This window comes from Alternaria triticimaculans (genome assembly GCF_023758025.1).
Source record: "Alternaria triticimaculans strain BMP 0046 chromosome Unknown scaffold_7, whole genome shotgun sequence".
In the NCBI taxonomy this organism is placed as follows: domain Eukaryota; kingdom Fungi; phylum Ascomycota; class Dothideomycetes; order Pleosporales; family Pleosporaceae; genus Alternaria; species Alternaria triticimaculans.
Window position 1 is genome coordinate 1,181,444 of NW_026055964.1, and position 15,556 is coordinate 1,196,999.

A 15,556-nucleotide genomic window follows, 5' to 3' on the forward strand; every position below is an offset into this window, starting at 1 on the left:
GTTTTTTTCGGGACCAGAGAAGTTCGGCCAGGGTTTAGCCGGCAGTGCCAAGGCGCTTGTCGAGGCGGCAGCGCGGATTTCGCGTCACTCTGCAGCGACTGGCTTTCATCATCCACCACACCCCACCCGCCAGTTTTGGGACACACTCGCCGGCTACATCCTACGCGCATCACATGTAGTGAACTGCGTTGATTTTCTACAGCGCTCTAGCGACGACATTGCGCGAATCCAACCGAACTTCACACCCGATCCTCCGCATACGCCAATCACACGACCGACACTCCTTTATCCACCACATCCACCATGACCATGGCAGAGAAGCGCCCCTACCCCGACGGCCAGGGCCCGAATGGAGACGCCAAGCGCGCAAAGGCTTCTGATGCCATCGAAGCCGCGAGGGCGAAAGCCAAGGCAAAGGCCGCTGAGATCGCAGCCCGTTTCGCGAAGCAGCCCGCCGCTGCGGCTCCTGCACCGGCGTCGGCTGGCGCTAGCGAATCAGTCCAGGACAAGCTGGCTGCCATGAAGGCACGGATGGAAGCGCTCAAGGCCGGCTCAGGAATCCCGAAAGCGCCAACACCAGACTCGACCGGCCCTCGCTTTGCGACAACACTGGGCAATCGCCGCTCAGAGACACCCAAAGTCGACCCCAAGGCCAAGCCCGCTGCCTCGAAGCAGAAGCAACAACAAGAGGAGGAGCTGGAGAACCCATATTTTGACCCGAAGGCTGCCGCCCTTGCCAAGAAGAGAGGCCCTCGTGTCCTGGCCTTCAACGAGCATGGAAAGTATCTCGACCAGGCCTCCAAGCTGCGCGCGCAACGTCGACTAGAAGAGATTAAGAAGACTCTCGCCATCCAAGCACGTCGCGCTGGTCTGGACGAGAATAGCGAGCGCGGATTCCTGGTTCAGGCACCTCCGGACATCGAATGGTGGGACGAGGGTATTCTGGCCGAGCCTACCTACGAGTGCTTGGACGACCCAACCAAGGTCAAGGTTGAGACCGACGATTCCATCATCACTCTCTACGTCCAACATCCTCCCCTCCTGAAAGCGCCCCAGGATCAGCGTCTAGTCCAGGTGAAGCCCATGTATCTTACCACCAAGGAGACACAGAAGTTACGCAGAATGCGCCGTGCGGCCGACCTCAAGGAGCACCAGGCTAAGATTCGTCTCGGTCTGGAGCCGCCTCCGCCACCCAAGGTCAAGCGCGGAAACATGATGCGTGTCATGGGTGAGCAAGCTATCGCAGATCCTACTGCTGTAGAGATGCTCGTCGAGGGACAGATTCAACAGCGTCACGACGATCACATCACTGCAAACGAAGACCGGAAATTGACCAAGGAAGAGCGAGCGGCCAAGCTTGCAGCCAACCAAGAGAAAGACGCGCAGAAAGGTCTCTACATGTGCGTCTTCAAGATCAACACACTCGCCTACGGCAAACATCGTTTCCAGATCGACAACAACGCGAAAGAACACGCGCTTACCGGTATCACCCTATTCAACCCCGATCTCAACCTAGTCGTTGTCGAAGGCGGCGCATATGCAATCAACAAGTACAAGAAGCTCATGCTCCATCGTATCAAGTGGCATGAGAACGGACCACCAACAGAGAACCAGGCCGAGAAGCAAGCATCGGACCCAAAGTGGCTGAGACCAGTTACCGATACCGGAGACGTAAAGGACCATTCATCCAACAAGTGCATTCTCATCTTCGAGGGTGAGATCAAGGAACGCTCCTTCCGCAAGTGGGGTTCCAGAGTCTGCGAAACCGCTGGCGAGGCTCGTGAGACACTCGGACGGGCTAAGCTCGACAGTCTGTGGGCGCTCGCAAAGAGCATGGAGTGAGCGCGTCTTTCATCGCGACTTGACTATCTAGGATTACACTGCATCTTTCGCGACCTGGGCCGACATCATTTCGGACACATACCATTCAGGGCGCTCATTTGGAAAAGCGAATTTGGGAGGTCTTCTCTTCATGCTCAATGTAAGTTTACTCATAACTCCATAGTTTGGAATATACGTATTAATGCACCCTCTCTTGTTCCAGCCGCGCAATCGTGATGTTGCATATAGTCCGCATCTGCCCATGCCATGCTAGCCGAGCTACCACATAGCCTACTGGCAATGTTCTTTCTACTGAGCCACTAGAAACCTACATGGGTATGGTAAGTGTCATAGTATGCGACCTACACGTGATGTATTCGGCAGAAGTCGAGATAGATATGAGCGTAGGTGTTTTCCTAGTACTCCGTCTTCCTCAAATCACATTACGAGCGTGTCTTCTGTTCTCTCCACTTCAGTTGTAGGCAGCAACGTGCCTCTTGAAGTTTTTTGTGAGCTGGATATCATGATTGTATGCTCCATGCCCTACTTCCACCTGCCTCGCTGAGTGGCATACCGATCGTAGTTGCAACGGTAGGCTGGGGTGCATTGGCCAGATTGGGTGCCGCGGAGGCCTCCACGCTACCTCATGGCGTGTCATACGTCAGTATTAGACATTGAGGTAGGTGCCTCGGTGGAAGATATGCACGCGTTTGATACATCCACAAGCGAAATCAGCATCCATCGTGGAGGCTACATTGGTTTACTTTCTTTCAGCGATAAACTAGTTAGTGGAGCGTGTCTGTCTTTAAGGTGTCTTGGGATTTCCTGTGTAAAATGAAAGTGATGTGAAGGGTACATCTTTCCGCTGCTGAGAGAAGGGAGGAGCTGGACACTAGCGCGCCTACTAGCGGTAAACAATCGGAGGGGTATATGATGGCTGGGTGGCTTCGTCTTTAATTCTGCAGTATCATCATCGCTAATATGTACTACTATCGCTTCCGGTCATTTATTAACTAGTATTTTTTCGATGACCAGCCTTGGGTGTGGCTCATTGAAAGTGTTAGTTTTCCTCTATCTTCCTTTCACCCAAGCTTTGAAGATGGTTTGCTAATTGCCTTTCTCATTCAGGGGCTCTGCTGTGTGTATGCGCTGGTGGAAGCGATCTTCCAAGTGGACTCGTGGCGGGACCTCATACCTGCTGACAGAAGCCTCGGCGCCCTGCTGGGCCTAATCGGCCGCGTTCTGGCCTTCCGCCTCTTTGCGAAGGTGGCCCAGCATTACGGGGCGTCACGAACGGTGGAGTCAGTGGGGAGAGGCCACACGAACGAACCTCGGGGAGAGGTCTAAGGATGCCATATGATCGACCGCGTTGCCGTTATGATACGTTATGATACGCCGGTCGTGCCCTTACGATTCCGACCTCTCCTCGCCCCTTCACCAGTTGCCGCAGCAGAGCACGCCACCCCAAGAGAAAAAATACAAAAAAAATTTAAAACCCAAAAAAAAACCGAAACTCCAAAAACGTTCCACGTTACGACGCTTCTCGTCTTGCCGTCGAGGCTTCTCACCAAGAAGAACCGCCTATTTGTAAGCCTTCACAACCTCTAACATCAGCTCAATTTCTAACATGATGCACAGCTCGTTCAAACTACAGAACAATTCCTCATCATATCGGCACCGGTTCATTCAACCATGGTACAACCAACTCGGTACACATCCACCGACCAGCCCTCCTTGCGTCCATATAACAAGCATGCGGCTTGTACCTCAACATCATATTCACACGCCGAATTCTTGCCTCGGTCGCAGCTATGACAAGCTTGTGGGATGATTTCATCTCCTGGTGCGAGTTCGTTCGGCGGGACTTGAGCAACGCGCCAAACTGGCACATCGCACTGCTCCTTTGCGCACCACCCGGACTGTTGGTGTACACTGCAATAGCTCTCAGGAACAATTACCCAGGCACGTATGCAGTCTGCTACTGGAATGCTCCAGGCGAGATGCGAACATCGTATCCTGAGTGCCCGTTCAACCGACACGTCTTCGAAACACCTACGCATCGCGGCTGGCCAGCGTTCTACATCTTTGTCGGCGCCACGCTCCTATACAGTCTCATCGCCTACCGTAACAGACTCCAACGTCTGCTGCAAGGCACATTCTGGCTCCACTTCCTCATCACCACCGTCATCCGGGTCCTGTCTATCTTCTCAGGCTGGACAACTCAACCCAGCTGGTCAAGCTTGGTCTGGAATTCCAACTCCGTCGGCAAGATCTTCTGGCTATGGCTTCTAGTCGAAAGCAGATATTGGAGCTGGAGCTACCTCGGTTTCTACGACGATTATTACTTCCGCGAAGAGACCCGTACCGTGCACAACCGAGGCGGCGACCCAGTATGGACCTTCACTTCTGAAAAGACGGACGACCCAACCGACATGCTCTACTTCCTCTACAGCCTCATCTTCCGGCCATGGCGCGACATTGCAGTTCGCTTGTCGTACATCCACCTCGTTGACAACGCAATCCACGTCATCTGGTTCCGATACTTCCACGTCGACGCTCCCTACACTGCTTACATCAACAACTCGGAGATCTTGACCATCCTCCTCTTCGTCACTCTGGCTGTATACACTTACGCACGCATGCGGACGCACGTGTACTTTGACGACAACGTTACCGGTCCGCTTGTCGATATCAAAAGCACAGTCCCGCTGCCCATTCGATCGGCTTCGCGCGACCTGTTTACCTTTGCTTCGACGCATCATGTTTTTCGTGCGTGCTCTGAGAGGCGTCAGGCGTTCATGATTGCCTTGTGTTTAGAGACGACTGGGGCGCTGGCGACTTGGGAGTTGCATTTGGGGTTCAAGATCTTCTGGGCGCTTTGCTTTAACGCTACTTTGTTTATGCTCGCGGCGGAGTTGGAGGTCATGAGACAGACGGGTAGGAGGGAGTTGCTGAGGGAGATTGATCGTATGTGAGGCCTGGCCTGGGAGAAGGTTGTGAGGAACATGGGGGGGTGGGGTGGGATCACACTATGGATGTGACAGAGTGGGTAATTCTGCTTGGTATATCGGGTGGTAGGATATCAATGTGTATGAGGGTATCGTTGGTTCTGTAGCCCGGCTTCTTGCAAGGCACCTCCTTGGATGATCAATCGCAACTACTGGCCATCATTGCTCCAACCATTGCTTTAACCCGTAAGCAAAGACAGAGACTATCACATGTCCGGGATAAACGACAGAGCAGGTATTACTTAAAAGGCGGAACAAAAGCAACTAGTACCGATCATGAAAAGTAGCTCGAACCGTACAACAGATAAGGATTACGGAAAGAAGACGAACACAATATCTCCGATGGGATATCAAGACTGCATTCACATACCCAACCTATTTACAAAAGAACAACACGTTCCCTAAATCCAGCCCACACATATACGCAAAGAAAATAGCAGGTAGTCTAAATAGATTGGGGTAATTAACATCTTCGTACGTGCATCTACACTTCCACCTCTTCCTCCTCCTGCCCATTATTCAAAACAACATCCTTCTCCATCTACACACCCAGATAAGTCCCGCTGGTAATCTTCTTCACAGTGGCGACAGGCTTCCAGCCAATCGCCGGACTAGGCGGCGCATTCTCCTCTGCATCCGCAAACGGGTCCGCTTCGCCATCGTCCTTCTTCGCGTTCAGTGGCGCACTCATGCTGACGCCCAGACCACTTCCCAGAGTCAATGACTGCTCGTCGCTGATCTCCCAGCGGGCCTCTGTGTTACCGGGTTTAGCTTGGCCGTCGGTGATGAAGCGGGCGCGGAGAGTTTGGGGAGCGGAGTCTTTGAAGAGGGTCACGTCGCCTAGGCGCCAGTAGATGAGGCCTTTGTCGCGCGAGAAGGTACCCGTGGGTTTCGATTGGCAGGATGTTGCTTTGGACCCGGGTTCAAGGCGGATTACGAGGACGAGGTTGCGGATGGTGATGCTGGTTGCGCCGCCGAGTTCGAATCGGGGGTTGAGGGAGTAGTTGAGGATGGCGGAGGTTTGTGTGGGTTCTGACTTCCAGGCTGGTGACAGGATGAGTGGTGGGAGGGATGCTATGTTGCTGTCTTCGATGTGAAGCTGGTAATGGAAGGCGACTGATGTCTTCATAATCTTCGATAGGTCAACGGTGTAGTTGCCTGGGCTATCTGTTGACTGCTCGATGAAGGCAGGGTTGGGCGCTACCTTCTCGAGCACGGGGAAGTTCTCCAGGCGGATGCTCTCGGTGCCCAATGGACCGGCAGAGACATCGACGGGGTTGTACGCGAGCGCGACCTGCCCGATTACCATGGCCTTGGTAACGTTACCCTGCTCGAACCAGGCGCTGACGGTCTCCACTAGCGACGCATTGAGCCCTGGTTCATGCAGGTCCGGATGTCTGATCGTGGTGCTAGCGGAACTGCTTAGCGATCGGCCCGATCGAATGGATTGCGTATCCGATGCTGGGTGGTCGTCTGACAGCAATGCGCGATGAGGCTTGAAAGCTGGAGATGCGGGTTGGGGAGGAATAGCAGGGGCAGGGAATGTTGCTGAACCGGGGCCAGAAGCGAGACCAGAATCGCTCGTTGGGAGCGGAGGCACTTCGCCTATGCTTTGGAGCTCGGGTGCTGCGGGGTTTGGTACGAATATCGTGTTACGAACATCTCGGCGACCACGCAACGTGCTTGACCGCTTTGGCTGGGCAGCTTGCTGTATGGATGTTAGTATAGGATTGAAGACACCTCTGGTATTACTTACTGTGCGCAGCATGTTGACCAGGTTGGCGGTAGCCGCATCAGCATCTCCATCTTCTTCCTGGATCGGAGCATTTCTGATATCGAGCTTGAACTGGGGCGGTGCGTTGCCGTCGTTTTGTGCCCTGATAATGATTAGCTGGGTAGATTGTCGTACGTGTGATGTTCTTACAACCCTGCTTCCCTCTCGGCTTCGGTGATGGCATCAAGGGCCGATGGAGGCACAGAAAAACCCTCGGCATCTTTCTCGGGCTCTGGCTGCGTCTCTGTGACTGGCGGTGGCGGAAGTGGCTCTTTAAGTTCTGGTATGGACTCTTGAACCGGTGCGGTGCCATTGACGGCGGCTGGTGCATCTGTCTCCACGGTCGACTCAGGTGTGGGGCCATTAGGTGCAACATCGGTGCTGGCCTGGCGGGTAATGCTTTGGGAATCGGATCTTTGAGAAGTACTGGGTCTCTGCGATTGTCGCAGAGGTGATATCGGGCGTTCCGCAGTAGGAGGCAGCGATGGGCCCTGGTTGTCTCCCTTTTTCGATTTGCCCTTGCCAAATCCACTGAATGCCGAGCCCAGGTTTGAGGAAGATTGTCGCTCTGGTGATTGCGCTCGGCCGTACGGATGCGCACTTTGTCTCCTTCTCCCCAATACCGTGCCGAATCGCTTGAGGGGGTTGGAGCTGTGTTTCTCCGGCACAGAGCCACTCTTCTGGCTGCGGTTGTCATCAACTGCGGTAGGGGATGTTGGTCCAGAAGCTGGGGGTGCTAGGGTGCGCGAAGGAGTTGGTGGGTTGCTTGGTTTCCGCGAAGGCTGGGGTGCATCTCCGCTCCGCATTCGCAACGCCCACGTTTGTATTTCATCGGCGGTTTCAATGTTCAACATGGCATTCAGAGTCTCTTCGGCGGTAGTTCTACTCCGCTCTACCTGGTCTACCTCGTGCGTTTGGAATTGTGTGAGCACATCGCGCAGGTGGTTCAGGCGGGTCTCGTCAATGGCCTGGAGCTGCTCGAAGACGTAGGGCGCCTGCGAGTCCCATTGCAGCTCTGCCTTCTCGATATCCTGTACGGCGTCGGCAACGGCGGAAGCTTTGGCCTTCGATCCCTTATCACGAAGCTTGCTTTGCTTCTTCTGCGCCGTGTCGATGTCTTTTGCGATTGCCGAGAGGTTCCCCTGGATGTTGCCGAAGCCCTGCACGTCCCGGTTGTTGGCAGAGAAGTCGCGAAGGGGTCGTTCGACGTCGGCCTCGATCCGGGAGGCCAGATGCGCATGCGATGCGGCGATGGATTCGGTTGCGCTCACGATCTTCTGCCAGGGCGTCGCGAAGATGCTGGCCGTGTTAGCTAGTGCGCTATGAGACGAATGGGGCGGGTGCATACCCCAGGTCCGAGGACTCATCGGGAGGATGTCTGTTTGCGAGCTTGCGCAGGCCGGTGACGTATTGTTCTTCGACGCGACGGCGTTCCTGCGCATTGGTGAGCACGTGTGGATGGCAATGCGCGGCAGCTGGGCCTGACGCACCTGCAGCCAGTCGGCAATGTGGGTGTTGAGCTGGCCGACATGTCTCATGCGGGTGTCGAGGACCGTCACGGCCTGGGCGGGCGACAGCGATGTCTATACATGGTGTGAGCCGAAGAAGTTGGGAGGCATCATCGAGGCACTCTCACCAGCAATGCCGGGTATTCTTTGCGTTGGAGCTCCATGGCGAGGAATGCGGGGGACGGGCGCACAGCCACAGAGAAGCGATTCGGGCTATTTACATGGAGAGGCAGCTCGGCGGGCTGGTCGGGAGTCGTGGAGCTGTCACAACTGCGCTGGCTGTCATGGCTTGGGGCTCGTCGCTTTCGGCCTAGTCCACCGCGGTTGCGTCCGGGAGTCTGACGTAACCTGGGAAACGACTAAACCTCGAGATGCCTCCCCTGACCAGTCGGGGCTTTGGTGAAGATTCTGAGACGCGCCAGAACGTGTCGAGTGATTGCATAATATTGACCTCTGTGACCATGGCCATGCTGCCTTTGGGCACCGACCGCGCGGGCTTGGGCAGTGGCGGACGCTGAGTCGGGGCGACTGGTCTCCTTCTCTTGCCTGGCGACACCGCTACATGTCTCCTACCTCGACTTCTGCGTCTGAGTAATCGCGCCACATGGCTTCCTCGGACTGGCGAGCGAGCTTGGGCTTCACTGCCCGCCTGATGGCTGTCACAAAAATGCAGGTAACATGTTTATACCGTCACGCTAGGGAACCTGGTACATTCTAGTCCGGAACAGGGCCCGACCATGTGAATGGCATACTTGCTTGATCGCGATCTTCGATGGAAAAAGACGATGTCGCCCAATCAGCACGCTTGGAACATGGAAATTCAAAACTAACATTATTGCAGGACATCAGCCTTCCAGGCAGCGGACCCTTCATTATCGGCAGACGATGCTCGCAAAAAGGCCACTGTAGCTGAGACGACAATCTACGCCGACGCCCGCTCTCTGGTATAGACCAATATGGTGCTTCATGATTCCATTTTAACCATGTCGCAGGACGACTACGACAGATTGTGCAATGACAAGATAACAAATCTGCCCAGACCGTCACTCGACTTTCCAACACCAGAGGTCAGTAGTTACCATACTAAAAACCGCAAATCAACTCATTCGTATCCTAGGACGAAGACTATGTCCCAACACCCGGCGGCAAACCTGTTGGCAAGTATCAGAATGCACTGTACCATCGCGAAGGTCTCTTCTCCGTCATCTACAAAGCGCCTGCAGTTGGAAATGAAAGCTACTTTCCCACCAAGTCACCCACCAAGACCAATGTCGTGGCTCTGAAGATCACTACACCATCGGTAATGGAGCAACCGCACGACTCACAGCGAGAGGCGAAGATTCTGGCCATGGCGGCATCAGAGCGGGTCATCCCTCTCATAGAGACTTTCCGCGAAAATGGAAGCCACTTCGTTCTGGTCTTCCCATTCGTGCGCCACGACTTCAACGACCTACTGCGGGACAAGAAGCTGTCCAAGAGCCAGATCAAGTCGTGCTTGAAAGACCTCTTCACCGCCCTAGCCGACATCCATGGCAAGGGGATAATACATCGCGACATCAAGCCTTCCAACATACTCTTGAAATCCCTCGACGGACCAGCATATCTTTCCGACTTCGGCATCGCGTGGGCGCCCGAAGCACCGGGTCCAGAAGCAGCGGATGCGAAGATTACCGACGTTGGTACTACCTGCTACCGACCACCAGAGCTGCTGTTTGGGAATCAGAAGTACGGCTGCAGCTTGGATCTGTGGGCTGCTGGTTGCACAGTCGCAGAAGCACTCGACCCCAGCCACGAGACGCTGTTCGATTCTGGAGAGTTAGGAAGTGATCTGGCGTTGATACAGAGCGTCTTCAAGAAGCTCGGAACTCCGAACTTGGAGGTCTGGCCGGTAGGTTTATGCGCTCGGCTTACCCGAACTCTTACTGATTGAAGCAGGAGGCTGCGGGTTTCCGCGACTGGGGCAAGGTCCAGTTCTACGAGTACCCGCCCCAGGACTGGTCGGTGTTGCTGCCGAGCCTTTCAGAGCAAGAACGAGATCTTGTTGGCAGTCTAGTCAAATACGAGAGTGGCTCGAGAATGAGTGCATCCAAGGTGAGACGAGAGGCCAGACTTGAAGACATGGCTAATTTTTTATCAGGTCCTAGAGCATGCCTACTTTTCGTCGTGAGCATAGGGTGTGGTTGTTGGTCTGGGATATTCGCGTCAAGGCGCGATGTGGAGGAGCGGGGCAATTCCGCGCGCGTTGAACATACTGTCATTAGCATGACGAAATCTTTCCGTATATAATTGAAATAGTGATATAATTAATTCTTGTTAGCCATCCACTGAAAAGTTAGCTCCAATATGGGTAACCAACTGTGGGCGAGTGGAAGTACAAGTCAGCGCAGGGTGCACTAGCCGGGCAGGCAGGGTTGATCCTCGGGCCATTCACAAGCAACAGCATCACCAGGGCAGAGCAGAGACAGGACAACAACCGCATTGGCCCCCTGTATGCCATAACCGCCCTCGGAGCCCAAGCCATATTCCCCTACCGTCGCCTGTATGTTGTCGCCGTCAAGATAGCAGCTTCCCGGCCCTGGCCTCAAATCGCAGCCCCTCATAGCACCGCCGCCATCGCACCTCGATCCCCGCCCTGCAAAACTTCCGAGCCCCCTCAATATGGCGTTCCTATTCCGAAACAAGCAGAAGAACAACCTCGAGCTTACCCGCTCCATCAAAGAGCTTACGTTGCGGCTAGGACAGGAGGACAAACCCAACCCCAAGGTGCGCCCAGCCGACTGCAGTGCAGCGCTTGGGAGACATTTCTGACATGTGATAGCTGGAGGAAGGACTAGCACTAGACCTGCAGCAGATGAAGATTAGGCTTCAGGGCACACCCGGTGCGTTCGTCTCTTGCGACATAGTAGAGAGTATACTGACGTGCCAAAGACACAGAAGTAAATCCCGAGGCTGTCTTCCAGCTGCTCACGAGCATCCTGAATGAAGACCTACTCTACGCGCTAGCAATCAACATCCACAAGCTCCCATTCGAATCGCGGAAAGACGCCCAGGTCATATTCTCGACCGCATTCCGCTACAAGCCCGCCGGGCAGGCCACACCACAAGTCCTAGAGCACGTCGTCGCATACCGACCGGATATCATAATAGCGCTATGTCGAGGCTACGATAGGCGGGAAAGCGCCATGCCATGTGGCGGCATTCTGCGCGAGGCACTCAAATACGATGCGATTGCTGCGCTGCTGCTCTACGACGAGCCAATGGAGGATGGCCAGACGCTCGACTTGGGCAACGTGAACCCGGATCTACCAGCTACCGGCAATGGTGTCTTCTGGAAATTCTTTGGGTGGATAGACAAGGGCGCATTCGAAGTCAGCGCAGACGCATTCAACACATTTAGGGTAGGTTGGCTGGCTGGGCATGGCATTTCACGGCTAACATGCGATAGGAAATCCTGACAAAGCACAAGCCGTTGGTGGCTACGTTCCTACAAACGAACTTCGACGCCTTCTTCTCGAAATACAACTCGATGTTGGTCCAGTCGGAGAGCTACGTGACGAAGCGCCAGTCGATCAAGCTTCTGGGCGAGATTCTCCTCGACCGGGCGAACTACAACGTTATGACGCAATATGTGGATTCGGGGGAGCATCTCAAGATCATCATGAAGTTGTTGCGGGACGACAGGAAGATGATCAACTACGAGGGCTTCCACGTCTTCAAGGTTAGTCATGATAAGTGTCAGAGGATGTGCGCATGTTAACAGACGCAGGTGTTTGTTGCCAACCCGAATAAATCAGTCGCGGTGCAACGGATCCTGATCAGCAATCGCGAGAAGCTACTGCGCTTCCTGCCGTCGTTCCTGGACGATCGGACAGAGGACGAGCAGTTCATCGACGAGAAGAGCTTCTTGATCCGGCAGATCGAACAGCTGCCCTCAGCACCCGTAATGCCGCCGACACCGACATAGTCACACGTTTTCTCAGTTTAGACTCGCATCTGATGGCGTTCGAGGTTGGATATCCTTGGAGTTTTCCGTGGTCGGCGCAGTGATCGGCGCACTTTTCATCGATGGAAGGTTGGCATGCAGGGTGGGCTGCAGATGCAGGGCCCGCAGTGCATTGGGTTCGGAAGTCGGGTCGTGAGCATCATGCTTTTCTAAAAGCATGTAGGCACTCTTGGACCAAAAATAGTCAACAAAGGGATTGCAGATTGTGGGTGTTGGACAGTCCAACATGTGCATTTTCCATGACATAGAGAGTGATGCATACCAAGTGGTCGCGTGCAGTAGTCGGCATCTCGGCTGGCAGGCGTCTAGACTCCATCTTCATCACCTGGTGGATCTCCCGCGGCGAGCTTCCCCGCTTAACAACTAATTATGACACGTGGTGGTGATTGGCCGCTGCCTGGTGCGCCGTCTGAAGAGCCGGCCAAGCCGGTGTCACAGAGTGCAGGCCGTAACAATCAAAACGTCGCGCGCTGCGGCAGCGGGCGTGATATTGTCGCGTCTGTCTGCTTGTACCTGCATCCTTCTGTCGCGTTGAAGCATCCCTTGACGCATCTTCCCGCTCAGCCCCTGATGCTAGCCCGTCGCTAGCACTGCTAGGAAACCGGGCCAGCTGGCGGGTCTTCCTCCTTCTCGGCTTGGCGACCAGGCTAAAGCGAATCAGGTGCACGCCGTCGAGCAGCATGACTTCAGAGGGGGCCCGGATAACTCGCTGGCTGCAGTTGCAGGACACCGCTACACAACAAGGCCCGCTGCTTAGTCCGGGGAATGAATTTCCTCTGAGAACACTGCCGTCCCTGCCCTCCGCCAGCTCCCTCTCCGACCTGGCTTCGGATGACGGCCACAGAGTCTCGCACCGCACCAACATTGCGAAACTCATCCACCCGCCCACCCCTACCATGACGGATGAGCACACGGCCGCTCGCAGACGTTCCTCCTCGCTCGCCGGCGCCACCCTGCCCACCAAGACAGACCTGAAGAAACACCGACGCCGCCGTTCCGACCACATTGCCGAAGAAGGAGAGGAGTCCTCCTCGGGTGCAGACCGCTCCGACTCAGAGTCCAGTGACAGCGCCGACGACGACGACATGAGCGCCGACGGGCTTGAAGACGACGAGGAGACGGGCCTCACCAAGCGCGACAGGCGGAGACGCCGGAGAAGAAAGAGGCGGAACACGATGCTCGACCAGCGCATCGTGCCGGATGATACATATACCAAGGAGGAGAAGAAGCTCGCCGACCAGAACTTGCTCAAATCGATGCTAGTCAATGGCGTTCTGATATGTCTATGGTAGGACGTCAATAGGAGTACGGTTGACACGCGCTGACAGACCCAGGTACCTCTTCTCGATATCGATATCCGTCTACAACAAGTGGATGTTCAAGGAAGCCAAGGGCGACGGCGAGGCCAAGAACATCTTTCCCTTTCCGCTATTCACGACATGTCTGCATATGATAGTCCAGTTTACGCTCGCCTCGCTCGTCCTATTCCTAATACCCTCCCTCCGACCGCGACACGATTCCCTTAACCCGCACGCTGCCGGCTCGCGCGTAGAGCCGGTCGATCCCAAGAAGCCGCTCATGACCAAGTGGTTCTACTTCAGCAGACTCGGGCCGTGTGGTGCAGCCACTGGCATGGACATTGGCCTGGGCAACACGAGCTTGAAGTTCATCTCGTTGACATTTTTCAGTAAGGGATGACATCTCCTTTCTGCGATTATAACTAACGGCAACAGCTATGTGCAAGTCATCTGCACTCGGCTTCGTCCTCATCTTCGCCTTCCTCTTCCGCCTCGAACAGCCCTCCTGGCGACTCGTTTTCATCATTCTCATCATGACCTGCGGTGTCGTCATGATGGTAGCCGGCGAGGCTGCCTTCCACACCCTCGGCTTCATCCTCGTCATGGTCTCGGCCTGCTCGTCTGGCTTCCGCTGGTCGCTGACCCAGATCCTGCTCCTCCGCAACCCCGCGACAGCGAACCCATTTTCCTCCATCTTTTTCCTCGCACCCGTCATGTTCATCAGCATACTCATTCTCGCGATACCCGTGGAAGGCTTCCCCGCGCTCATGGAGGGTCTTTCACAACTTTTCGAAGCCAGGGGCACCGGCCTCGGCATTGGCATTCTTTTGTTCCCGGGCGTCCTCGCCTTCCTTATGACCGCCTCCGAGTTCGCTCTGCTGAAGCGCACTTCAGTCGTCACCCTTAGCATTTGTGGCATTTTCAAAGAGGTCGTCACGATTGGGACTGCGAACCTTGTTTTCAAGGACCCCCTTACGCCCATTAACCTGACTGGGCTTGTCGTCACGATCGGTAGCATCGCGGCATACAACTACATGAAGATCAAGAAGATGAGAGAAGAGGCGCGGATGAACGCACATCTCCAGAATCAGGAGACGTATGCGCCCGTCAACACCGTGGATCCGTTGGAGCGCGACAGAAGAGGAAGCGTCGTCGTGCGGCCAGGACAAGGCATCGTACGCAACAGTCTCCAACTTGCGCCCGGGCTAAGCGGGGCATCCGTATCTGAGAGCCCGGCGAGAGCAAGTCCAATCAAGACTGCACGAGACACTGAGTAGCATACATGTGTGTAGCAAGCAAATCATTCTGGATTTCAGCGTGTGTATTGTTGGGTATTTCATCGCACTTTTTTGTCAGCATCATCAGGCGTTCAGGAGACTTGGGAAGTTTTGGAAGGCGGGTGTGCGAATGCTGCCGCGCCGTGGGATTACTATACCCTTTCCTTGAGACTGCATCTGAACCACATTCGCTATGTACTATCATATCAATATCTATTTCGTGTGTTTCAACAAAAATAGTTTTAAAGAGTGGTGCGCACTGTACAAACGTGAAAAGTTCAACACCCTACCTGCTAGAATTCTACGTCGTCTTGGAATTTGGGAAACTTCAGGTCTCGTCCTGATGTAGACGACAGCGCACCTGTTCAAATTCAGGTTCTTCCTTGTACGAGGCGGATGATCCAAGGTAGTTGTTCGGTACTACGTGCTGTAGTGCATCTTGTAGCTTGAGATCCAAGGAGTAGACAACCAATCGACTACCGCGGAGGCATTTCGGGGATCGGCGGGACAATCTAGGACCCTTGGCCGCAGTTACCTCATGTGGCCATGCACGTCGAGAACACCTGCCACAACCACCTGCACATCCACATCTGGCGTTGACCGTCAGACCCCCTTCTCTCCCCTCTCTCGCCGTTTACACGCCGGCACATCTGTTTCGGGCAAACATCCGCACTTGCGAGCGTTAAGCGCTTCGTTTCGCACGACGCAGGTTTCAGAAGCCCCGAAAGTCCGGCAGTACGGTACAGTAATCAGCCTCATCGTGGCTTATTAACTCGCACTGCTTCTTGCCTCTCTACCTCCTACCTCACGCGCAATTCCGCATTCGCTTTTCTTATTCGACCGCGACCGCGACATCACGTCGCTTTA

General features: G+C 54.8%; 5 protein-coding genes across 5 annotated transcripts; 4 read left to right on the forward strand and 1 right to left on the reverse strand.

The window, feature by feature from the left end:
- Positions 1-303: 303 nt before the first annotated feature.
- On the forward strand, positions 304-1,842 carry J4E78_005758 (uncharacterized protein; the record flags this gene model as incomplete). Its single annotated transcript, XM_049366374.1, has 1 exon — positions 304-1,842. One exon carries the CDS (start codon positions 304-306, stop codon positions 1,840-1,842), a length of 1,539 nt encoding a protein of 512 aa, XP_049222100.1.
- A 1,790-nt stretch (positions 1,843-3,632) lies between these two features.
- On the forward strand, positions 3,633-4,796 carry J4E78_005759 (uncharacterized protein; the record flags this gene model as incomplete). The annotated part of the gene is made up of 1 exon (XM_049366375.1): positions 3,633-4,796. The coding sequence occupies one exon, from the start codon at positions 3,633-3,635 to the stop codon at positions 4,794-4,796; it is 1,164 nt and encodes a 387-aa protein (XP_049222101.1).
- Positions 4,797-5,370: 574 nt separating this feature from the next.
- J4E78_005760 (uncharacterized protein) lies at positions 5,371-8,275 on the reverse strand (the record flags this gene model as incomplete). The annotated part of the gene is made up of 6 exons (XM_049366376.1): positions 5,371-6,537; positions 6,586-6,706; positions 6,754-7,902; positions 7,952-8,037; positions 8,094-8,186; positions 8,240-8,275. 6 exons carry the CDS (start codon positions 8,273-8,275, stop codon positions 5,371-5,373), a joined length of 2,652 nt encoding a protein of 883 aa, XP_049222102.1.
- A 440-nt stretch (positions 8,276-8,715) lies between these two features.
- J4E78_005761 (uncharacterized protein) lies at positions 8,716-12,075 on the forward strand (the record flags this gene model as incomplete). The annotated part of the gene is made up of 12 exons (XM_049366377.1): positions 8,716-8,780; positions 8,953-9,055; positions 9,104-9,178; positions 9,229-9,999; positions 10,047-10,202; positions 10,249-10,274; positions 10,561-10,654; positions 10,704-10,874; positions 10,930-10,990; positions 11,040-11,509; positions 11,557-11,829; positions 11,878-12,075. 12 exons carry the CDS (start codon positions 8,716-8,718, stop codon positions 12,073-12,075), a joined length of 2,463 nt encoding a protein of 820 aa, XP_049222103.1.
- A 719-nt stretch (positions 12,076-12,794) lies between these two features.
- On the forward strand, positions 12,795-14,689 carry J4E78_005762 (uncharacterized protein; the record flags this gene model as incomplete). The annotated part of the gene is made up of 3 exons (XM_049366378.1): positions 12,795-13,402; positions 13,449-13,801; positions 13,848-14,689. 3 exons carry the CDS (start codon positions 12,795-12,797, stop codon positions 14,687-14,689), a joined length of 1,803 nt encoding a protein of 600 aa, XP_049222104.1.
- Positions 14,690-15,556: the final 867 nt, after the last annotated feature.